This window comes from Watersipora subatra, chromosome 10, assembly GCF_963576615.1.
Source record: "Watersipora subatra chromosome 10, tzWatSuba1.1, whole genome shotgun sequence".
NCBI lineage: Eukaryota > Metazoa > Bryozoa > Gymnolaemata > Cheilostomatida > Watersiporidae > Watersipora > Watersipora subatra.
This window is the reverse complement of record NC_088717.1, coordinates 27,386,790-27,413,131: the sequence shown is the minus strand read 5'-3', so window position 1 is coordinate 27,413,131 and position 26,342 is coordinate 27,386,790. Positions and strand designations below refer to the sequence as shown.

Here is a 26,342-nt window from a genome sequence, read left to right as displayed (position 1 = left end):
TTCACAAATATACACAGTAATAATATGATTGATGTGCATTCAAATCCAGTCTTGCCTTCCTTAGTCTGTCTCTTGTATTATTGCTATTCAAATGCTGCTGACCACCAAGTTGTTTTGCTGCCTATGTAAGACTTCACGCAAACATATATAGTGAGAAATTGGACTTACTTCATTATTTTATTTTGGTTAAAATGAGCATTTGGAATATTTAAAATGAGGTTAATTAATATTCAATTGTGCATTCACAAAATACTACCCTAGGACACTTATATTTCGCCTCATCTAACTTTCGCGCTTTCGTGTAGTCATCCTATCGCGAAAATTTCATGTGTGAAACTAAACTATCATAACGAACGAGCGAAAACGCGAGATTAAATAGCTTTGTTTATTGATAGTCCAAGAAACAAATGGCAGCAAGCAATCAAATTGCATTATCGACCTCGCCCACACCATTCTACCTGCGGTTCACAATTACAAACTAGTCCCAAAATGAAATTTTTGAAAGTTATTCCCTGGGGCAGCTGGCTGAGCCATCCCAACTTTTTGGGAACGTTCGGCGGCTAAGTAAAGTCAAACTCGGATAACTCGCCCTCGGATAAAATGTAACATTTCATCTCAAACGCAAGGTCAACTCGAACGAATTTGTTAAGTCTGTTCCCACGCAATGATAAATTGCTTCGGATAACTGGACCGCAACATCATTTATTCGAAAAGTTATTTGTCCAACGGCTATGGAGACGGTTTTTATCGCTGTAGAATATCACTTTATTCGAAGCCATAGAGACAAACATCAACTTTTAGTAGTTCTTAGGCGTCATTATTATCATCATCAGTGGCAAAATATTCTTGTTAACGACCTTTATAAAGGTTTGCAAAATATCAAGTTTTACCAAACATCCGCTTGGCCATGTCTCATCAAAAGCGTGGAAACTTCCGTATGAACTTAAAATAAAATTGGCAAAATTGATGTTTGTTAAAAAGCTCAAAAGAAAAAGATGTTTTTTTCTGAGCGTTTTAACTGCGGTCAAGTTTTGCCTATTTTAATTTAAAAACGTCCTGTCAGTCACATCACCTAAAACAAAACAAATCTCAAAAAATAGAAAAGTGTTGATACTTTCCGATAAAATTTTGTAAAACTTCACACGAGAGGCCCGCCTAAGGCCCTACATAAGAAAAACCTGTTGGGGGCTTACAGCGCCCCCTCAACACCCCCAGGTGTTCATAACTAGTCGCCTAACATTAGCCGCCCCAACTTGCAACCAGTGAATACAGGCCTGCGGTGAACTGAACCTGAGGAATCTAATTATGTTTGTTCCACTGCATTTATTTTCACATCAGTATATTTTCGCACTCATCATAGCTGCAAAATTAAGTTGCAGTAAAATTTTACTCAGTATTCTACTCACGAAACTAAATACTAGCAAAATATAAGTGTCCTAGGGTAGTATTTTATGAATGCACAATTGAATATTAATTAACCTCATTTTAAATAACAATTTGCCTAGACTTTCATTCCAGATATTTTAGGTCTATGCAATCTTGATTTAGGTACTGCAGCAAATGCCGACCAGGCATGGACCAGATGAGTTCTTCAGTTTTCCAGGCAGCGCTCAAGCAGCGATTGCCCTCCCCCCGATGTGTCCCCAGAAATGGCCGTATGCTCTGGGTTGGTCTTTTTCTACTTGGCTCTGCCTTGATCCCTTCGCCGGAGTTTCCGTTGATCAGGAGAAACCTTTTGTCTTTTGGTAGGCGAATTGTATCTGGTTTTGTATGCTAGTAGCATATTGTCCCACCCATTACTTAGGATCATTGTTTTCTGACACACTGTGGCTTCATGATGCGGTTAGTCCGCAAGTTTGGGCCATCTGCAAGATGAAGGCGGCAAAAATTCGCAAGTTGAGTTAGTTTTGCTGCGTGCAAATTTTCACCAAATGTTTCACGCCTGCTTAAGATGGGCATGGTACTTTTCAATGATGCACTAAAAAATGTCGCGCAAGTTATTCCATTTGTAACATTTTCCACACTTCAGTTGTTCTTATTTTGATTTGAATTGGTGTTGCCCCGATTTTAATATCGGTATCGGTGTCGATATGGGTGTTAAGTATCTGAGTCGGTGTCGGCCGATCTTTTCTTAAAAAATCGGAAACTTCAGATACTTTTTACAGATCAACTATTTAGCAGAAAACCGTATTTCAGCCTGCTACACTAATAAAAAAATCATCATCTGCAAGTTCCTTATTCTTACCTAATGAATTCCAGGCCTGTCACACAATCTATTTCATGGCTATAGTCTGATAAATATCCACACAATCTTTTGGCTTTAGTCAGGATGTAATCACAAAGTGCGGTATTTCCCAATTACAGCGATATGATTTATTGCAGCCAATCGCGAACAAGAGAACAATGATGAGAAACAAGAATGCGGTGTAATATTTCTATTTACTAGCATTACGAAAGTAATTTGAGCTGTCGATGCATAGTTATCTATCTCTCTCTTGATCCTGACGATATATTGTGTCGTTTGTATGGCATAAAATAACCTCAGTGGCTTATCCGTATTTAGCCTGTCCTCCATCATCTGTAGCAAGTGAGTGCTTCTTCAGTACGACTGGCTACATCGATAGTGATAGAAAATAGAGACGTCTCATAGAGAATAGAATCACTAACGATAATTAAAAGAAACATTGATTTGCTCTAAACTTGTACAGGCGCAGCAGTTCGTTCAGCAATAGATGAGAGACTTCATTATCACAAAAAAGCTGTACCGCTAACAGTAATTACCATTTTTAATAACAAATGACAAGAAACATGGACTGATTTGTTACTAGATGCACGGTATGTCAGTATGTGAATATATATACATATATATCTTTTTTCCATTAATACAAACAAATAAATACATCAATATTTATATTTTCTTTGCATTATATTTATATTTGCATAATAAAACTAACAATTATCTATGCAACTCAAAAGCTCTGAATCGGATTATTTTTCAATAAGAATCGGTATATCGGATCGGTATCTGAATCAGCCGGTGAATTTAGAATCGGGGCATCTCTAAAAAATATCCTAAGCACCAGTGATTCATTATGTTCAGTTAGACAGTGCTGTTGAGCAATTGTATTACTCTTTTATGAAACCACCTACGAAGGCCTACACACACACCGTCGAAATACATAGCTGAAGCACAATGAAGATATTTGCTGTGGTTACACACACTGACTACACAAATTGGCCTCAGCTGAGTGAAGGTCATGAGTTTCTTGCTAGATTTTCCTTTAGGGCATACTAGGGTATTGAAATTAGAAATTTAAATTAGGTGAAATTAGAATTGGAGCATCTCTGATTTGAATAATTCGTAATGCGCCGCTGTGAACTCTGGTATAGAAATCCTGATATTTTTTTACAAAACGGTCGTGTTAATCTACAACATGGGAATGTCCATTGAAACACTTATCACATGGTAACTCAACAAGTGCAGACAACTACAAGTCTGTGTCATGGAAACTTGGTGATATTCTTAGATATCTCCCCTGAAGCAGACATGAATTTTTTCCTCTTGATGGGCCAAACTTGGTGGGATTCCATGCTATGTCACGCAATCTTTCAAAAACTGTAACCTGATTATGCTACAAGATGTTGTTTTCGAAAGTATGTTGAAATTTCCTCATTGCCAAACTGGAGGATGAGGTTGCTTCATTTAACCAGAAGAAATATTAGTTGTTACCCTATTGGTTAGCTATTATATTGGTTAGCTAGAGATCTCAGATTATGGTAAGAAAAACAAGCTTCCTAAAGATTTCCTGTTTAGTACGTCGCCAAGAAACGCAAAGGATTTGCCACATCATAAATTCATAATACTTCCTTAACTGTTTTGTCAACAAATGCCAAGCTACACCACAATGCTTTTTGGATTTGTTCTTGTTATCACATATGAATACCCTCTATGCTTGCTAAAATATGTGGAAGGTTTTTGTGACATCACAGGAAATCCGTATTTTCTCCAACAATAAAAACGTGGCCGTTGTATATTTTAGGTAAAGTTGTTTGTTTGTGGACATGTATTTAGCTCGGTATCCGGTTTATTTCAGCTTCCAGACCAAGGCTGGCATTGGTTACTCTGCTCATTTCCTAGGAAGTGTGCTTGTTCTCTCATCCTTCAAAGGACCAGGAAAAACCTTCCAAGCAAGCATCAACTTCGATTTTGAACCAAGAAAGGTTTGGAACTATTTAATGCATAAGCATTTTCAACGCAAAGCTACTACCAATGCAAGTCAGTTTTTACTCGTGTATGAACTTTTGATTACCTATATATTATAACTGAATTGCTTTTCATTCCTTTTACAAGTTGGTCATGAGTAAATCCACTCACTTTAATTGGATGGACATCTTACTCTGTAATTTGGTGTAGTAGTTTTATTGATCTCCGATACCGGTGCACTAGCGCACTTGTACATGCGCGCTAGTCTACACGCCGCTTACTCAATGATGTCTTCACGCGAGTAAAGACATCATTATAGCTGACCAGCTTGCTCTGATCTCTCGGTTAATGCCGAAGGTGGTTGGTTTGTCATGTCTGCGACTGTTGACAGAACTGTGTCTCAGTGTAAAGAGTAACAACGTTGGCCATTTGTCTCTCTGGTGTCTGTATCACTAACAGTTCTGACTTGGTTCAACTATATTGTTGGTACCTGAATGGTGTGTATCACTAGCAGTTCTAACTTGGGTCAACTATACTGATAGTAGCTGAATAGTGTGTATCACTAACAGTTCTGACTTGGTTCAACTATACTGATGGTATCTGAATAGTGTGTATCACTAGCAGTTCTGACTTGGTTCAACTATACTGATGGTAGCTGAATAGTGTGTATCACTAGTAGTTCTTACTTGGGTCAACTATACTGATAGTAGCTGAATAGTGTGTATCAATAACAGTTCTGACTTGGTTCAACTATACTGTTGGTAGCTGAATGATGTGTATCACTAGTAGTTCTAACTTGGTTCAACTATACTGATGGTATCTGAATAGTGTGTATCACTAGCAGTTCTGACTTGGTTCAACTATACTGATAGTAGCTGAATGGTGTGTATCACTAGCAGTTCTGACTTGGTTCAACTATACTGATAGTAGCTGAATGATGTGTATCACTAGCAGTTCTGACTCGGTTCAACTATACTGTTGGTAGCTGAATGATGTGTATCACTAGCAGTTCTGACTCGGTTCAACTATACTGTTGGTAGCTGAATGATGTGTATCACTAGTAGTTCTGACTTGGTTCAACTATACTGATGGTAGCTGAATAGTGTGTATCACTAGTAGTTCTTACTTGGGTCAACTATACTGATAGTAGCTGAATAGTGTGTATCAATAGCAGTTCTGACTCGGTTCAACTATACTGATAGTATCTGAATAGTGTGTATCACTAGCAGTTCTGACTCGGTTCAACTATACTGATGGTAGCTGAATAGTGTGTATCACTAGTAGTTCTGACTTGGTTCAACTATACTGACGGTAGCTGAATGGCATGCACTAAGAGTGGTCTGTAAATACTGGTTCTTATGAGTTGCGCTCATAGGCCTGGCCATAGCATGATGATCTTGCAAGCATCCGGTTCTGCAGGTGCAAATAAGTCAACTCATGATTAGGTCAGCGTAATGAAGTGAAGGTCTGTACCTCCCAACAAAGTATTTCATCAATGTATGTCAAAGTAGAAGATCATTAAAAGCAGACCTATATTGGTAGCTTGCCGTCACACAATGATTTAAAGATGCTCCTTTCTGGCTATCTCCATGGGAAGTTTAATAAAGATAGTTTGTTATCACGGAACTCTTTGCTTTGAATCTTTTCATGCGATGCGAACAATATAATTTTTTTATAAAAGTCTGTCTAAAGTTTATATTGTCATTTCAATTTAACACCTTGTCTGACTTTGCAATACTTCCAGCGGCAATATTGTAATAACTTTATTCATTCTCTGTAATGATGATTTTAAGTGTGTTTAGTATTTCTCATGTAGAGCTTGGTGCATGCCAGCATTTGATATTGTTACAGTGGCACCATGTGTGTCTTGCTTATGTGTACAACCGGTGGAAGACAAGCCTCATTCGTTGCTATGTAAATGGAGAGTTGGTGAGCACTTTGGATATGTCATGGTACGTCACTGTCTCAGAGGTAAGTCTTATATAAGAAAAATGTGCTTGTGTTATAGATAGCTCAACTTCTCTGCTATATTGCCGTTACTTTAAATTCAATATGCCCTTGTTAACATATGTTCCTCATACATCACTTGTTAACATGTGCTACTGTTACATCACTTGTTAACATGTGCTACTGTTACATCACTTGTTAACATGTGCTACTGTTTCATCACTTGTTAACATGTGCTACTGTTACATCACTTGTTAACATGTGCTACTGTTACATCACTTGTTAACGTGTTTCACTCATATATTACTTGGTAAATACTCCGATGTACAGGTAGGTTATTATATATTTAGTTCTTCAAGGTTTACTTGTGGCAACTATTTTGTCTTTTAGAACTTTGACAATTGCTACATTGGCGCCGGACCTCGTCTCTCCTCCGAACACTCATTCTGCGGAGAAATGTCAACAATATACATGTTCAATGATGCCCTGACTACACCAACTGTAGAGGCTCTCTACAAACTCGGACCTGCATACAAGGTACTCACAGTTTTCTTGTTCAACACGCCGCATGTCTTTCAAATGTCTTTCTGTACACTTACTCTGTTGAATATAATATAGTTGGCATGTACTCTTTTGTTTATAAGTGTACATCTTATAGGTGTACTGTCACCTATAGAGCTCCTTAGAATTAATTAATGACAACTCCAGCTGCTGTTTTAAGCAGAGGTCCTCATCAAATTTTATCCGTTACTGTTTCTAAAGCAACATATATTAATATTTATACTAAAAGCACTATGACAGATATAGTTTAGTCAACACACTGATTACAGATAAAAATTGAAAATTTTAGTGAGCGAACTAAGGAGCATGAAAGTTGCGATATGGATGGGCGATAGGTAGCGATAGGTAGCGATAGGTAGCGATAGGTAGCGATAGGTAGCGATAGGTATGGTAGATTTAGAGTGCGTTAGTTGAGGCGAAACTGTTTGCGTCGTCGAAGACATTGCAAATTGTCGTCGTTGCATTGAAATTGCATGTGATAGCAGGGTGAGGCAACTATTTATTTGTTTTCATATAACTCCTATAATAATAACATGGCTATAATGAGGAGTGCAATAGTTAGCCAGGATTAGTAAACATCCTGGATCATTGCTGTTGCCTTGTCTAAAATAAAGTGTCAGGATATAGTAATATCATGAGGAAAACAACCTCATTCATAGTTAACTAGCCCTTTCACCTGTTATCCTAAACATTCGAGTCTTTGATACACACTGCTCAGTAGCATTAACCGTTCACCTAGAATCATTAAATGAAATCCGCAACCATTTTCTTTGTGGCCATAAACTACAACCTTTCATATTAAAAGTTGCTTAGCATTTTAGCATGGAACCCAATCATTGCTGAATCAATGCATGGATGTAGATGTATTCGGATCATAGTTATAAAAAGTGTGTGATAATTATTGCGATGTATTTTAATTGAATGCCAATTTATTTGTGATTTTAGACGTAATAAATAGTCTCTCATACAGAATAATTTTTAACCAAAATTGAACTAACAATGTGAATAGCACAATGTGATGTGATGTGCTTGCAAACTGGTTTATTGCCTGACTACTGGATTTTTTGTTTTATCTAATTGTTGTCTGGCTCATTCATTAAACCCGACTTGTTCAAAGATGTTTGCTGCCTAAATACTAGTTTGTAGCCAGTATTTTACATTCTGTATTTCACTACAGCGGACCCCTTGGTTACAGCGGACCACTTGGCTACAGCGAACCCTTGGGTTATGGCGTCCCTGTTTTTCCCTTACTATGTGGAACGCAAAGTTTTTCTAACCCTTTGTTACGTCATTTTTTCCGCCACACAGCATAAACATTTATCTCCGAAATTTACATTTGAATTGCATTACTTCGGCTTTCTTGTTGAATTAATTTGAAGAAAGTTCTAATAAGGCCGGCTAAAAGTTGTAGTGAACGCGAAAAAAACCGCCAAGCTGAAAACAGGTAATAAAAACTTGAGCCAATGACTAAATTACAGTTAATTTTAATAAAATATTCAAACTTAGCTGTATGTGTGTGTTTAATAAGCTAAATTCATTTAAGGTAAATTCAAAGTTTATGTAATGTTGCGTAGTGTCCCAGAAGTTGGTAGCTTGTACCAAACGTGTTGCAGTCCCAGTCTCTATCACCCCATGGTTAGCCACTACGTCTGTCTCGACGGTAAGAACTCCACGCAGTGCTGTACATAGTACTGTTGCATTTCATTGCAGATCATAACCACTAAATATATAGCTATTGTTACTATGGTAAAGTGCAGTACCTACATAACATTTTGATGTTTTTACAAGGGGGAGTTTTTACTAATTAATCACTATAGGTTCCTATACCCCTCCATTGGACATTTTCGCTTGCGATTCCAACACCAGAATGAGTTAATGTCATATGTCGAGCTCCACTGTATTTGCTCATTTCAATGTTTCATAACTGCCCATCATTAGGTATACTCCAGTACACACTGGAGAAGTTTATGTAAACTTAATTGGTTGAAAGGGTGCTGGATTATATACCATTCATAAGCTAATGATTTTGCTAAATTCAGCATAAGGCAACTGTGGGGATACATCAAAAATGTGAAATATTAACAAAAGAACATTGTTATTAATTACAAGATATTAGGATAGCTGCTTAATATGAGTTTGTGAATGTTGCATTAAGTCTTATGCAAAAGGCTTCTATACGTGAGCTGATTTGTTGTCTCCTAAAGATTTCTTCTGTTTTTTTATACCTTCGTTTTAAATTTTAGGGGCAGTTTATATATGACAATGAGAGCTTTGCTTCATATGTGACTGACAGGGAGAGGCAGGTGAGTAAACAGAAAGGATTTAGAGTTCCGCGCTCAATGAGTCTAGTTACCATCGAGTAGACCATCATGCTTCTTTACAACAAAATGATGATTTTCAATGACGCTGTGGGGTATTAGTGCTGTGATACGTGTGTTACCTCTGGTCGGTCCATTAGCAGCGTGATGATTGGAGAGTTACCCTCATATACAATGACCAATCAGTACAATACAATGACATTACAATCAAATACAATGTCAATGACCTGGAATATATCATTATACAGCATATTGTATGCTATTGTACTTGCCAACCATTGAGTTTTTGCAAACGTTCTTGTCTCAGCTTTTCAGTTCTAACTTGCAATATTAGTGTCATTTAGGCTTTTCATTGGTTCTAGGTGCTTTATGATGGAAAGCTGACAAATGCCATAATACTAATGTATAGCCCTGTTGCATGTGATACACACATTTGTCTCGATTCAACACCAACAGGAAATCACACACTTTTCATGCATGCACCTCATGCAATGATGTTGGGTGGGGTGAAGGCTGTCATCACTCACTCGCTACACAGCGCCCTACACTCTCTCGGAGGCATTCAGGTGAGTGTCTGCTTGTCACCGTTTATGGTACTCATAAATTGTTCACTCGCAGATTAGAGCTCGGTTGAAAATATTTCCATGTTTGTGGCACTTACTTGTGTGTAGACTGGACACCAGCCAGATTAGCTACCTTTTCAAGATAAGGATAAAGCTATTTATTGTGCCAGTAAAAACAAAGTCAGCTCAACTAACCAAGTATTCTTTTGAGTTCATTTAAACCAAATCAGAGACGTTCTTGATGTCTGTTCAGTGCTGATTTCAGTAACTCCAATCATTCGATGATTATGTCAATTCTGTTATTGGTTGCAGATGCTTTTCCCTCTGTTTGGTCAGCTGGACTGTGCCCAAGAGGAAACTGTTGAAGAGGATAGAAGTCTGTGGTAAGTATGGCTAAACAGACTTTGTTCATCATTCTGCTGCAATTATAACTGCATTAAACACCATTGTCTCCAGCACTTGAGTATTACAATACCAAGTACTACCTGTCTATAGTAGTCAAGTATTATAATACCAAGTACTACCTGTCTATAGTACTCAAGTACTACAATACCAAGTACTACCTGTCTGTAGTACTCAAGTACTACAATACCAAGTACTATTTGGTATTCAAGTGTTAGATACCCGAGTGCCACGTAAGGCTGCTGTAAATTGGCAATTGTTTGTTGCACCAATAGGTACATTTGTGCCGTGTAAAGGCTCGATCACACCGTATCACTGCATGTTGGCGTTAATCCCACAATACATCGGTGATTGTCGGTGATAACAATGTTCACACTATTGCTAAGCCGTTCACTTTTTCATCAGTGAACACTTCGTGGCATAGCATTTTCATTATACAAAGCCGTCGGGAAGACAATGAATTGCTAGTGTCGCGACAACTGTCATAAAAATAAATCAAGGAGTTCGTGACAGTCAGCCACCATCACCGAAGTGGTGTACATTTCACAGGATGTCATGGATGCTTAGCGAACTATCGTGAAAGTTTGAAAGCAGCAAACTTTCCACTCATTAAAGTTGCTTCGAAGATGCCATCGGTTAAGGACGACTTGTCGATGAATAATCATGGTGAGGACAATGCTAACAAACTATAGTTGTCGACTACATGTACATATAGCGTGAACCAGCCTACTATAGTTGTCGACTACATGTACATATAGCGTAAACCAGCCTACTATAGTTGTCGACTACATGTACATATAGCGTGAACCAGCCTACTATAGTTGTCGACTACATGTACATATAGCGTGAACCAGCCTACTATAGTTGTCGACTACATGTACATATAGCGTGAACCAGCCTACTATAGTTGTCGACTACATGTACATATAGCGTGAACCAGCCTACTATAGTTGTCGACTACATGTACATATAGCGTGAACCAGCCTACTATAGTTGTCGACTACATGTACATATAGCGTGAACCAGCCTACTATAGTTGTCGACTACATGTACATATAGCGTGAACCAGCCTACTATAGTTGTCGACTACATGTACATATAGCGTGAACCAGCCTACTATAGTTGTCGACTACATGTACATATAGCGTGAACCAGCCTACTATAGTTGTCGACTACATGTACATATAGCGTGAACCAGCCTACTATAGTTGTCGACTACATGTACATATAGCGTGAACCAGCCTACTATAGTTGTCGACTACATGTACATATAGCGTGAACCAGCCTACTATAGTTGTCGACTACATGTACATATAGCGTGAACCAGCCTACTATAGTTGTCGACTACATGTACATATAGCGTGAACCAGCCTACTATAGTTGTCGACTACATGTACATATAGCGTGAACCAGCCTACTATAGTTGTCGACTACATGTACATATAGCGTGAACCAGCCTACTATAGTTGTCGACTACATGTACATATAGCGTGAAGCAGCCTTAAAGATTAACTTGCACAAAATTTTACTAGATTTTATCCAAAAGTATCGTTTTTCTATTATTTGCTATTATTTTTGATGTTTGAGATGATCTGACAGTCAGGATGTTTCAAGATTAAAAATAGTTGCAAAGAGACTGAATAAAGACACGAAACGCTGCAACTAGAATGCAGTAGCTGATATCAACTATAGCAACGATAGCCACTAGTGATGTCTTTTCGCATGTATTTTTTTCTGAGCGTTTCAACTGTGATTAAGTTTTTTTATTTTAATCTTGAAAAATCTTGGCAGTCAGATCATCTTAAACATGAAAAACAATCACAAATGATAGAAAAATACCGATACTTTCTGAAGTATGTTCTACTGGAATTTTGTGTAAGTTCATGTTAAAAACCATTTTGGAGGTTCCGGCAACTTTTAGGTTGACAATGATAGGGTTATGTAACAATTAGGATTACATAACTCTGAGCATTGATAGCATCTCAGTTCAATAGTCTCATCATTTATGTTTGTCTTTAATCAGCCGATTACTCTTCCACCTATTCCTACATCAAGAAGGCTAGTGAGGCAGCATCTTTGCTATGTATCTACATGTATTTACAAGCCTTCCAGGAGCATCTTTCTTGTTAAACACTTTAGTGAGTCAATACTTTCAGTCACTTCTCAGAAGAAGTTCCACGCAGAGACTGTTGGGAGATCAATTTGTCTTTTATTCATCCTGCTTACAAGTCTAACAATAACAAACTTAATCTTCGTGAATACTCCTTAGACTTTTTTTGGAAGTGAGTTTGTAGTTCCTGAGGTGCGTGTGCATGCTCTGAGTTCATCAAAGCTTGATAAACTGTACAATTGTGTACAAGCTAATCAGTAAAACTGAAATACGTGATCTCACAAATGTCTGTTGCTATATCCTTTTTATGCTCTGAATTGTGTCCGATCTTCTATCTTTCTATCTTTTTGCTGCTCTCCCTCCTGTACAGCAACCTTCGCTTGTACTTTACCATACCATGATCGGGCACTGCTGGTACGATTGTTTTAATTTTTTGCACTGCAATTGTCCGATTTTATTAAAGCATAATTTATTTGTACCTTATAGCCAATGATTAAAAAAAAATTCTTTTTTCAACATAATCTTCATTATAGAATGCTATCGAAAGCCCTAGCTTAAACATTTTTTAAAGATATGCAATGAAACCACAAGTTTCTAACCTTATTTATGCACCCTTTCAACATTAACCTGTCAATAACTGAGAAACTGCGAGGAAAGATTTGGTGGCTGAAACATCTCATCTCTAGAAAGAAGCATTTCAACATCGATATCTTATCACTAAAAAGAGATAGTTTAGCTTGAACATCTTTGAAGATATACATTTTGAGTTATACTTCTCTCCTCTAAATAGTAGTTACGGTCTAGTCGTCTAGAGCATTTATATGGAGGACAGATAGATCATAACAGAGCATTTATACCTTATATATATACCTTACATTATTTTCACCGACCAAAGTTGCTATTTTACTTTTCAATTTTAGTGGTTAGTGTGTTGAAACGTTTTTAGTTGAATTTGTATTTAATGTCACTTGTCATTACAGTATGTGTGTATCACTGACATACTGGAAGTAAATAATTTGAAATTTTCAATTTGGATTGCAGTATGTACAATTGGTTGCAGAATTCCTACATCATATGTTAATTGTTAGTTGTCCTCACTTGCAGCACTACCTTGTTTGATATGCTGTGTGACCTGCTGGAAAACTCTGACACTCTTCAGCAGCAAATGATGCAGTCAAGGGGCTTCCTTGTCATCAGCCACCTATTGGAAGAGGTTAGTTCTCATGCCCCTTTGTCGCAGCTCTCGGTATCTCAAGACTGGTTCACATTATATCGCCATACATTGATGTTAATCGCAATACTTTAGTGACCGTCTGTAATAACTATGTTCACACTATCACAAATTCATTCACGTTTACATGAGCGAAATATCCACAGCATAGCTTTCTCCTTATACAATGCAGTAGTGCAAGTTATGAAGTAAAAAGTACTTATACAAAGTATGACCAGTCACTATCGCAGAAGTGGTACACGGCGCGCAGGCTGTCGTGGCTGCTCGGCAAGCTATCGGGAAAGTTTGACAGCTGCAAACTTTCCCAAAGTATCCGTGTTGCATAGGATACACATAGTCGACGAATAATCGCAGAGAAGACGACACCCACATACGGCGATATAGTGTTAACCAGCTATTACATTGTCTGTCAGTTATTGGCAGCGCAGGCAGACAAAGCCTATCTACGTAGGGTAATTGGCTCAAAGCTAATTTAAAATATATGGATGATAATATCAGACAAGCTTTAATGCGCAGTATGGTCCTGCAGTTCGATGTTCTTTAAATATTAAGGTTTAGTATCTATGCCCGACGGGTGTATATATATTTGTGTGAACCGATTTAATGGACGCATTTAATTGGCTGAAAACTTTGAAAGGTTGTTTATACATAACAAGGACTCGTTGTATATGACAAGCAAACTTCTATAACTTTATTCTCTAAACTTAATTGATTGCCTCAGTGTATCTGTCAGTTAATCTAGAATAATCATGGGTTGTAACATTTTTCTGGAGTGAGAACAACAGCCAGGTTTAGGGTGAATATCTCCATGTATCTGATAGAAGCAGAACCTCAAACTCGCAGTTAATTGCAAGCATGGTTCTGAAATTTCCATTAAAAGTTAACTGACAGCATTTTAAAATTACAGTACATCTTTTTATACCACTATACTCATGGTAAAATTACAGTACATGTTTTTATACCACTATACTCATGGTAAAATTACAGTACATCTGTTTATACCACTATACTTATGGTAAAATTACAGTACATCTGTTTATACCACTATACTTATGGTGAAATTACAGTACATCTGTGTATACCACTATACTTATTGTAAAATTACAATACATCTGTTTATACCACTATATGTATGGTAAAATTACACTACATCTGTTTATACCACTATACTTATGGTAAATTTACAGTACATCTGTTTATACCACTATACTTGTGGTAAAATTACAGTACATCTGTTTATGCCACTATACTTATGGTAAAGTTACAGTACATCTGTTTATACCACTATACTTGTGGTAAAATTACAGTACATCTGTTTATACCACTATACTTATGGTAAAGTTACAGTACATCTGTTTATACCACTATACTCATGGTAAAGTTACAGTACATCTGTTTATACCACTATACTTATGGTAAAATTACAGTACATCTGTTTATACCACTATACTCATGGTAAAGTTACAGTACATCTGTTTATGCCACTATACTTATGGTAAAGTTACAGTACATCTGTTTATGCCATTATACTTATGGTAAAGCTACAGTACATCTGTTTATACCACTATACTCATGGTAAAGTTACAGTACATCTGTTTATACCACTATACTTATTGTAAAATTACAGTACATCTGTTTATAACACTATACTCATGGTAAAGTTACAGTACATCTGTTTATGCCGCTATACTTATGGTAAAGTTACAGTACATCTGTTTATGCCACTATACTTGTGGTAAAATTACAGTACATCTGTTTATACCACTATACTTATGGTAAAATTACAGTACATCTGTTTATAACACTATACTTATGGTAAAATTACAGTACATCTGTTTATACCACTATACTTATGGTAAAATTACAGTACATCTGTTTATACCACTATACTTATGGTAAAATTACAGTACATCTGTTTATACCACTATACTTATGGTAAAATTACAGTACATCTGTTTATACCACTATACTCATGGTAAAGTTACAGTACATCTGTTTATACCACTATACTCATGGTAAAGTTACAGTACATCTGTTTATACCACTATACTCATGGTAAAGTTACAGTACATCTGTTTATACCACTATACTCATGGTAAAGTTACAGTACATCTGTTTATACCACTATACCTATTGTAAAATTACAGTACCTCTGTTTATAACACTATACTCATGGTAAAGTTACAGTACATCTTTTTATACCACTATACTCATGGTAAAGTTGCAGTACATCTGTTTATGCCACTATACTTATGGTAAAGTTACAGTACATCTGTTTATAACACTATACTTATGGTAAAATTACAATACATCTGTGTATACCACTATACTTATGGTAAAGTTACAGTACATCTGTTTATGCCACTATACTTATGGTAAAATTACAGTACATCTGTGTATACCACTATACTTATGGTAAAGTTACAGTACATCTGTTTATGCCACTATACTTATGGTAAAGTTACAGTACATCTGTTTATATCACTACACTTATGGTAAAATTACAGTACATCTGTGTATACCACTATACTTATGGTAAAGTTACAGTACATCTGTTTATGCCACTATACTTATGGTAAAATTACAGTACATCTGTTTATACCACTATGCTCGTGGTAAAATTACAATACATCTGTGTATACCACTATACTCATGGTAAAATTACAGTACATGTTTTTATACCACTATACTCATGGTAAAGTTACAGTACATCTGTTTATACCACTATACTCATGGTAAAGTTACAGTACATCTGTTTATACCACTATACCTATTGTAAAATTACAGTACATCTGTTTATAACACTATACTTATGGTAAAGTTACAGTACATCTGTTTATACCACTATACTTATGGTAAAGTTACAGTACATCTGTTTATACCACTATGCTCGTGGTAAAATTACAGTACATCTGTTTATAACACTATACTCATGGTAAAATTACAGTACATCTGTTTATACCACTATACTTATGGTAAAATTACAGTACATCTTTTTATACCACTATACTCATGGTAAAATTACAGTACATGTTTTTATACCACTATACTCATGGTAAAATTACAGTACATCTGTTTATACCACTATACTCATGGTAAAGTTGCAGTACATCTGTTTATGCCACTATACTTATGGTAAAGTTACAGTACATCTGTTTATACCACTACACTTATGGTAAAATTACAGTACATCTGTGTATACCACTATACTTATGGTAAAGTTACAGTACATCTGTTTATGCCACTATACTTATGGTAAAGTTACAGTACATCTGTTTATACCACTATACTTGTGGTAAAATTACAGTACAGCCAAACATGGATAACTCGTTCACGGATAGCTCGAACACATGGTTAATTCGAACATTTCCTTTGGTCCGTTCCCACGTAATGATAAATTGCTATAGATAACTCGAACTCAACACTGTTAATTCGAACTGTTTTTTTTGCCCAACGGCTACCGAAATGGTTGTTATCGCTTTAGAAAATCACTTTATTCAAAGCCATAGAGGTAAACTTCATCTTTTCGTAATTCATAAGCGTCGTTATTACCACCATCGGCAAAATATTTTTGTCAACGACTTTTCTAAAAGTTTGGTGAAATTTGATTTATACTGCTATACGATGAATAGCACGGGCTAGCCGGGGCACGCGTGCAAGGATTTTCGCCACGCACATACAAAACAAAAATCGCATGTTGTTTTTGTTTTGTATGTGCGTGGCGAAAATCCTTGAGTGCGTGGCGTAACCCAGCTAGCCCGTGATGAATAGTTTTCCGACGTTGATTCCGTGTTAAATCAACGTCGGAATGTTGAATGTTTAAATCGTCTTAAAAATTCTTGTAATTAAACGTATACGTTGTCTGAGCTACAAAAAAACTATTCATCGTTTGACCTAAACACAGAATACGTGTGTACATTCAATAAGTATCTATTAAAAAAGCGTGAGTGATATAGAATGTACCGTAAAACCTCGTAAAACTTCTAATTGAACTGCCTCGGAGTGTTGCTCTTAACGAATCCCAGGTAAAGTAAGGTAAGCTGCATAAACTTCAAGAAAAAACGGCAAAATTGTTCGTGGGTAAAACCCCAAAAGAAAAAAATGTCTTCTTTTGAGCATTTCAACAACGATCAAGTTTTGCCAATGTCAATCTGAAAAACGTCCTGGCAATAACATCACCTCAAACAACAAACCAATCTCAAGTGATAGAAAAATCTCTATACTTTTTCATGAAAACGTTTTAAACTTTACATTAGAAGCATTTAATTTGAAACAAGCCATTTGTGCTTTTGATTTATATTATAGTTTGTATATGTACATGTATCTACTAATAAATAAGTAAATATATGGACTTGTGACAGTGCTCTGATAACTTGAACGCTCTGATAATTCGAACACTTTTGCTCGGTCCCTTGAAGTTCGAGTTATCCATGTTTGACTGTACATCTGTTTATGCCACTATACTTGTGGTAAAATTACAGTACATCTGTTTATACCACTATACTTATGGTAAAATTACAGTACATCTGTTTATACCACTATACTCATGGTAAAATTACAGTACCTCTGTTTATAACACTATACTTATGGTAAAATTACAGTACATCTGTTTATACCACTATACTCATGGTAAAGTTACAGTACATCTGTTTATACCACTATACTCATGGTAAAGTTACAGTACATCTGTTTATACCACTATACTCATGGTAAAGTTACAGTACATCTGTTTATGCCACTATACTTATGGTAAAGTTACAGTACATCTGTTTATACCACTACACTTATGGTAAAATTACAGTACATCTGTGTATACCACTATACTTATTGTAAAATTACAATACATCTGTTTATATCACTATACTTATGGTAAAATTACAATACATCTGTTTATACCACAATACTTATGGTAAAATTACAGTACATCTGTTTATGCCATTATACTTATGGTAAGACTACAGTAAATCTGTTTATACCACTATACTTATGGTAAAATTACAGTACTATGATATAATGCTAGGGATACTCCAAACTATGATATAATGCTAGGGATGCTCCAAACTATGATAAAATGCTAGGGATGCTCTAAACTATGATATAATGCTAGGGATGCTCCAAACTATGATATAATGCTAGGGATACTCCAAACTATGATATAATGCTAGGGATGCTCCAATCTATGATATAATGCTAGGGATGCTCCAAACTATGATATAATGCTATGGATGCTCCAAACTATGATATAATGCTAGGGATGCTCCAAACTATTATATAATGCTAGGGATACTCCAAACTATGATATAATGCTAGGGATGCTCCAATCTATGATATAATGCTAGGGATGCTCCAAACTATGATATAATGCTATGGATGCTCCAAACTATGATATAATGCTATGGATGCTCCAAACTATTATATAATGCTAGGGATACTCCAAACTATTATATAATGCTAGGGATACTCCAAACTATGATATAATGCTAGGGATGTTCCAAACTATGATATAATGCTAGGGATGCTCCAAATTATGATATAATGCTAGGGATGCTCCAAACTATTATATAATGCTAGGGATGCTCCAAACATTGATATAATGCTAGGGATACTCCAAACTATGATATAATGCTAGGGATGCTCCAAACTATGATACAATGCTGGCATTTTTTGGCAATGTACCGTCTCATGAATTCTGGTGTCAATGTTAACAATTAGCCAATGCGAGACCGCCAGACAACGCACTTTTGTTGGCTGCTATTTTCAAACATTTTCTCCAACTGTTCGCTCACTCTATGTTGTTATAATTACCTAACACGGCAGATAATTATCATGCAAGGGCAAAGCAAATTGCGAAAATACCGCGCAAATACCGAGAACGTTTGCACTGTATTTGTGTCCTATTATATATAACTTATGGGTGGTGGTTATAGAATTACTTCAATTGGCTTATGCGTACATCCTGTGGAGTGCGCTAGTAAGGTATTCTTATTTCACACAAATGGAACATTTGAAAAATTGTCTGTAAAACTTAGCTATTACCGGAATTGATCTGCTAAGCTCTATCAACCCAAGCTCTGCTTTCATGCTTTCAACAAACAAGCAACTCGTATATGATTATATAGCACTGCTAATGTTTCCGGTTAATATTCTGCAAAGATCGTGAATATTTTTTGTCCATTTTCATGATGTAAACATGTTGATAAAGCATGGTATTTAGTCGGCAGCACAAATGTTATTCAACACCATTTTGTCGTGTTACTTGCTAATTTTCATGCAATAAAAATTTGTGCAGTCAGTTAACCTTTAATTGGCCATCAGTTTTCAATTTGAAATATAGCTTTCCTTTTTGTAGAAACAAAGCAATAATATAAACAGCATTTAATTTCATCTCATTTATCATAACGACAGCTGCACTATTATTTAATGGACAGCGCCTAGTAATTGGTCTACATTAAGCCATTCTTTTTTAGCTAAATTGTTCTATGTAAAGAGTTGCTTCCTTCTTGTGAAGAGTTGCGTTCTCTTCTAAAGTACAATTTCCATCAAACCTGTTTGTTGCGTTATTGATGTGTTGTGATGTGTTAATCAAGTGTTAGTTTATATAGTTGCATGTTGTTCATAGCAATTCTTCTACCATGAACTGTTAGCTCCAATACTAGTTACTTCCATCATTTTCCTTAATGATATCTTTTTTGGACAAGTTTTGTTTTGTGTCTAACAAGTATATTTAGGCGCTCTCTGTGTTTCTTAGAAAGCTTCTCGTTCTGCACTGGTGAGTAAGCTAGTAGCATCTCATCTGTACCTAGCTGTACCGCATCTGCAACTAGCTGTACTAATAGTCTAATAGACCCCCTCCTTCCCCCACTAAAGCATGCCGTGCTCGCTTTTTAGTTTATGTGAAACTGCATTGAGTATTTCTCTTCCCAGGCCATATTAAGCCATTATTTTATGTTCTTAGCTGGTGCTACGTAGGCTATCCATCAAAACTATAAGCAACTAGCTGTGCTTCCCGGTGTTGCCCGGGTAATAAACAATTCTTTGGACCGAAAATTGATATGTATTTAACATGTAACAACATTAGCCACTCTAACTTTCAAACTACATATTATAAGAAAAGTGTTTTGTGTAATTGGAATAATTTAAGAGAGAAAATAAAAGTAACTGTAAAGGTTTTCAAACTTTGTCAAACTACTTTTAAATTTCATATCATGAGGAAAATGTTTCGTGCAGATCAAATAATTTAAAAAAAATTAAACAACTATAAAAAAGTTTAGGTGTAAATGTGAAATGATTCGCAAGAAATGGTTAAATTAAGTTGGTTTTGCTACGATTACAATAAAAGATGATTTCGTTAATTATACAATCAATCCAAACTGAGAAAACAAAATAAAAATCATGAATATGTAAAATTAATAATAGTAATTCTTGCATGGAAATGTGTGTGTATAAAAAAGCTTATTGTTCCACCAGAAGCTATCCATCAAAACTTTGAATACGATGATACTGGTACCTCTCAATACCGGTACAGATGTAAAAATGAGATATCGTACTGTCTTTGTCTGAATGAACGGGGAGGTAATGTCGAGGCTCTTCCCATGGAGACAATATAATTGTCCGCAGGAGAAGAATCGGCCTTTACCCCAGATATAGAACCTTACGAGAAATATTTCTTAACAGGGGCGTCGTAACGCGTGGCCACATTGGTAAAATAATCTGCGTGCGCTATAGGCCAGAGACACATACGCACGCACACACACACACACTTTAAGAAATAGATATATATATAGATTGAGGAGCGCAAGCAACTAAATTATCTAAAGTGCTTATCCATTTGTGTTTAGATTTTGCAGATATTGAAGTATTGATTAGAATTGTATAATATTATGGTGTACCAAGTGACGAGTACATACATGTACTATCTCATTGCATATTGAGATAAACCATAATTTCGAAAAATACTTAAGCCAATGCATTTTTCTTAGAGTGTAAATAACTGGCCTTAACTACTGTTTATAGCTCCACACTGTCATGAATGTTTTATATCAGATAATGCCATTTTTAGTTTGCGAAAACACCCTCGTTAGTATATTTTGTTGGGTTTTCAGTACTTGTAAACCAGAGAACAAGGTAGTATAAATAATAAATGTAGGAGAAAGGCAAGCCTGAAAAAAACATCGTGCCAGTATTTGAAACCTATTTTGGTAAATTCAAAATAAAGGCCAATTAGGACAGAAACAACTTCAAGAAGTTTTTTTTGGGAGATCGTCCATTCCAATAATGAAGAATTTTAGACATCAACACCAGTAAAATAAAGGAGATAAAACCAGGAAAAGAGAGCAGCTGAATGTGTCGGAAAGGAAAGTTTGAGTGTGGAAAATTAATAAAGAAGATATTTGGTAGATAACTTTTGCATGCGCCGCTGGCATACTCATGGAAGGAGTTGTCTTCTTATGCAACCCGGGTATTTTTTGTGTCCTGATTTTTGCATTATTTGATTTTACAGTGTTGTTGTTGTATTAGTGGATAGAAATAGTTCAGGTACTAAAGCTATGCATTAGACAATTCTGGTGTTAATCAAGATGTATCATTACTGTACATAAGAGAATTCAGGTGTCTATGAGAGTGTACTACTGCTGTACATGAGAGAATTGAGGTCATTTATGAGAGTCTACTAATGTGGTACCTCTATTGCAGGCTTCTCCACAGCACCTCACCTCTCACACAGTCTTCTGTATCAAGAGACTAATCAAGCACTTTAACCTCATGCCTGCTGCTAAGATCCTAGTCAGACACATCACAGACCATCTTTTGTTCAACCCTTCACTTTGGATTCATGCTGACCCACAGGTGAGATGCCTTATTTTTATAGTAATTAGTGGTGAACCCTCCAATCATGTTGTGCTCACATGTTTTTTATATTCTGTTGTAATTTTAAGGACAGCTTTGTTCATGATCTTCTTCACGATTACTATTATTTGTACTGGTCATCTAGGATCTATTATTTCTACTGGTCATCTGGGATCTATAATTTGTACTGATCATCTAGGATCTATAATTTCTACTGGTCATCTAAGATCTATAATTTGTACTGGTCATCTGGGATCTATAATTTGTAATGGTCATCTAGGATCTATAATTTCCACTGGTCGTTTAGGATCTATAATTCTACTGGTCATCTAGGATCTATAATTTGTACTGGTCATCTAGGATCTATAATCTTTAAGCTAAAAAAGGAAGGTATAAGACGCTGTCAATATTATTCAAGCAACCAGAATGTTTAAAGGAAATCTTTGTATATATGTATTGATTCACATAGCCACAATGTTTTGAAAAATATATGAAATACGTATATCGTAACATGCTCTTTATGTAGTGTCAAATCTTTTGGCAAATTTCACATGTGTGGAAAACTTTGCACATTGAAATGATAGTAAGTAAGTTGAGGGTTGACTGTATAGGCTTTTGATGCTGTTACATTACTACACTTGATGGCAGGTACTACAGTTGAATCTCAGTTTTCATCATTACAGGTTCAACTAATGCTCTATGAGTACCTGGCCACGGAATACATCATCCTCGTACCTTTTCATACAAACCCACTGCGCAGAGTGAGCACCATATTGCAACTCATGCACTCCATCAAGCATTATTACTGGGTTGTGAATCCAGAGCCACTCAGTGGTATCAAGCCAAAGGGAACTGGTGAGACTAGTGCTTGACAATGCATATATCAACTATAACTTTGATAATGATGCATATAGTTTCATAAAGGTTTGAGGTTAAAAATTTTGTATAAAGTTTTGTACTGTTTCAAACTAAATCCATATAGATTTGGGTACTAGGTAAATTGCTATGGTAAATTGCTCACCTATTTCCGCATGGAGTTGAAACCCATTTTATATTATTTTCGAAGACTGTCGATGTGATAAATCATAAAAAGCAATCATATCATACGTAAAGCTTCATGCAGACTGTTGTCTTTGAATTATAGACCGCAAATAATACTAAGAATAGAGTATACAAGGTCTAAATGCCATGATGAAAAAATAAGCTAAGATTTTTTGACAGTGAAAGCGAGGCCGAGCAAAAATGAGGTGATAGAGCTGCGAGGTCTTATGCTAGCCTTCATAGACCGGGTCATCACTACATCTGGTGGCATTCTCGAAGATGAACTCCAGTGCCTGCTCAATTTCATCTCTACAGTCAATGAGGTAAGCAGTTCTCTTCTCATTCTTATCATCTTGTTACACTTTAACTATAGACATAAATTACATGTAGTTGAATGCACCGTGTTGCACAAGTAATAAAAATAGCCTACAAACATAACATTACCTACATATACACTCCCTTACCTACATTACCTTTACATTACACTACCTTCAACTGTTTACAAGCTGTTTTTATTACTTGATCAATGCTGGGTATTCACCTAGTGAAGCTGTGAGGCCCGATGGTAATCGTTATGTGTGACGACACATCATTATGTGTATTTTAACTGATGTAATAAATATCTTCACTATTATTGATTATTATGCTCAGTTGACGGTGTAGTCTAAAGGGTAAGCTCGATGCTTCCAGAACTGGTGGTTTCGAGAATGAATCTTCTGCGAAAAGGATTTTTGTTACTAAAACTTTATCTCTATATCTGGACAGTCGGAACCTCACATTTATATATACTGGCAAACACGGATAACTTGCCAACGGATAGCTTGAACACAACATTGTTAACTCGAACGGATTTGTTAGGTCCGTTCCCACGCAATGATAGATTTCTTTAGATAACTCGAATTTGGCATCAGTAACTCGAACAGTTTTTGCTCAACAGCTATTGAGACGGTTGTTATCACTTAAGAATTTAACTTTCTTCCAAGCCATAGAGATAATCATCAAGTTTTAGTAGTTCTTAGGCGTCATTATTACCACCATCGGCAAAATATTTTTGTTAACGACTTTTCTAAAGGTTTGAAAAAGATCTAATTTTACTAGACGTTCGCCCTGCGATGGCCTCCCGAAAGCAAAGGAAAAGCCTAAAAACCTTCGGATAAACTTAAAAAGGAAAAGCGGCTAAATTGATCTTGGTGAAAACGCTTAGAAGAAAAATGTCTTTTTATGAGCGTTTCAACAGCGATCAAATTTTGCCAATTTTAATCTGAAAACGTCCTGGCAGTCACATCACCTAAAACAACAAACAAATCTCAAGTGATAGAACAATTATCTATACTTTCTGATAAAAAATTTTAAAACTTTACATGAAAGACTCTTTAATTTGCAACACGCCATCTATTCTTTTGATTTGTATATGGTTTGTATATGTACATGTATCTCGTGGTAAATATACGCACTCTTGACAGTGCTCTGATAATTTGAACGCTCTGATAACTCGAACACATTCGCTCAGTCCCGTGAAGTTTGAGTTATCCGTGTTTGCCTGTATACTAGGTGAATGCCCGGCATTGCCTTGAGTAATTAAAAAGTATTTGAACAAAAAATATATTTTAATTCAACATATACAGCCTTTACCATTCTAACTTTTAAACCTCTTATCATGAGAAAAGTGTTTTTTTGTGCAGTTCAAATGAATTGAAAAAAAAGTAAAACAACTGCGAAGGTTCAAGAACTTTGTCAAACAATAGTAACTTTAAAATTTCATGGAGTGGTATAGAAACCCACAGTAATTATCTAAAGCAAACAAACACCTCCTGTAAAAATCATCAAAATCATCATCATTAAAAAATAGTAACAAAACAATATGTTAACCTTAGTAACTATATTTACCTACAATAACTTTAGTGCATTTTGTGGTTCTGATCTGCAAGAAGTTGTAACATTACAATGTACCATGTGCAGAGTTCTTACCTTCAAGACAGAAAAGACCATAAACGTAAAGTAACATAAACGCCGAGTCTAATTTAAATGACTTTAGCTCACTAAACGCATACTTAAAGGAAGTTTTAGTATGTATTTCAGTACACTTCAAACTTTTAATTAAAATGTTATAACTTATTTGTTTGCGAATCCTTTTTTATCCTAACGAATAACGCTGAATTGAAAAAATTCATCGTTAGCATAACGCTACATAACGCCCAACGAAAAAATAATGAAAAAGCATCGTTTTTCATAGAGTTGGGCAAAAAATATTTGAGAACAGGAGAATCGTAACACGTGGGCGCAATGTATCAATTAATACGGTATACTAATATATATTTATAATATATATATACTAACTAAATATCAATAGGGTATACATTATATGATAACAACTAGATAATTTCAAGGACTGTGTAGCTCAGTGGTTAAATGCGTAGTTGAAAACTTGCGATTGCAATCTCAGTGTGTTCAAATCCAGCACGTAGCGAGCTTTTCATTCCAAAGTTTTACTAGCTATGACTGGACAAGCAGATATCCGAACAGATAATGACAAACTTTGAGATTGATGTATATAGATAGATTTACGAATGAACAGTGTCAATAACCTTTATTTTATATGATTTTAACAAAAAGGTTATTGTCTACCAACCCACCTTATACCACTGACTACGTACAAATTTATGTTTTCAAAAATGGCATAGTTGTTTCATAATTCATAGATGAAATGTCAGTGGTAACTCTTATACGATTTTAATGAAACTAGTTATATGCGATACATCTATTGTCATATCTACACATTCTCACGCTGAGCATCCCTGACTCTAGCTCTGCATCAGTGTTACCTACTTAATTTCTAAAGTTACAAATATCCATTCCAAATGGGATGACTAAACATTACTGGTTGGTGAATGTCTTTTTACTCTATGTTGACTACTAAAGGTGTGTTTACACTAGCCCGATTTACCGGAGTTGCTTCCACGCCGACATAGTCGGTTTAGCGTAAAATGAACAATGGTTGTAAAAACAGCTTTGTCTCAGTCTTCGACACAAGATCGGTGAAATGCTGCATATTATATTTGTCCAATTTTGACGCCTGTCTTTGACGGAATACAACACAGATCTGACCAATCATATCTCACAA

At 35.9% G+C, this 26,342-nt stretch overlaps 1 protein-coding gene across 1 annotated transcript in view; it reads left to right on the top strand.

Moving 5' to 3' along the window:
• LOC137406527 (lipopolysaccharide-responsive and beige-like anchor protein) overlaps positions 1–26,342 on the top strand; it is a 102,537-nt gene that overhangs the window by 6,743 nt on the left and 69,452 nt on the right. Inside the window, exons 5-16 of the mRNA XM_068093116.1 lie at positions 1,549–1,745; positions 4,095–4,221; positions 6,056–6,175; positions 6,542–6,688; positions 8,956–9,015; positions 9,393–9,596; positions 9,906–9,976; positions 13,210–13,318; positions 20,085–20,105; positions 22,028–22,180; positions 22,864–23,035; positions 23,402–23,544. Coding sequence (XP_067949217.1) covers positions 1,549–1,745; positions 4,095–4,221; positions 6,056–6,175; positions 6,542–6,688; positions 8,956–9,015; positions 9,393–9,596; positions 9,906–9,976; positions 13,210–13,318; positions 20,085–20,105; positions 22,028–22,180; positions 22,864–23,035; positions 23,402–23,544 — 1,524 coding nt within the window. The remainder of the gene's footprint in view (positions 1–1,548; positions 1,746–4,094; positions 4,222–6,055; positions 6,176–6,541; positions 6,689–8,955; positions 9,016–9,392; positions 9,597–9,905; positions 9,977–13,209; positions 13,319–20,084; positions 20,106–22,027; positions 22,181–22,863; positions 23,036–23,401; positions 23,545–26,342) is intronic.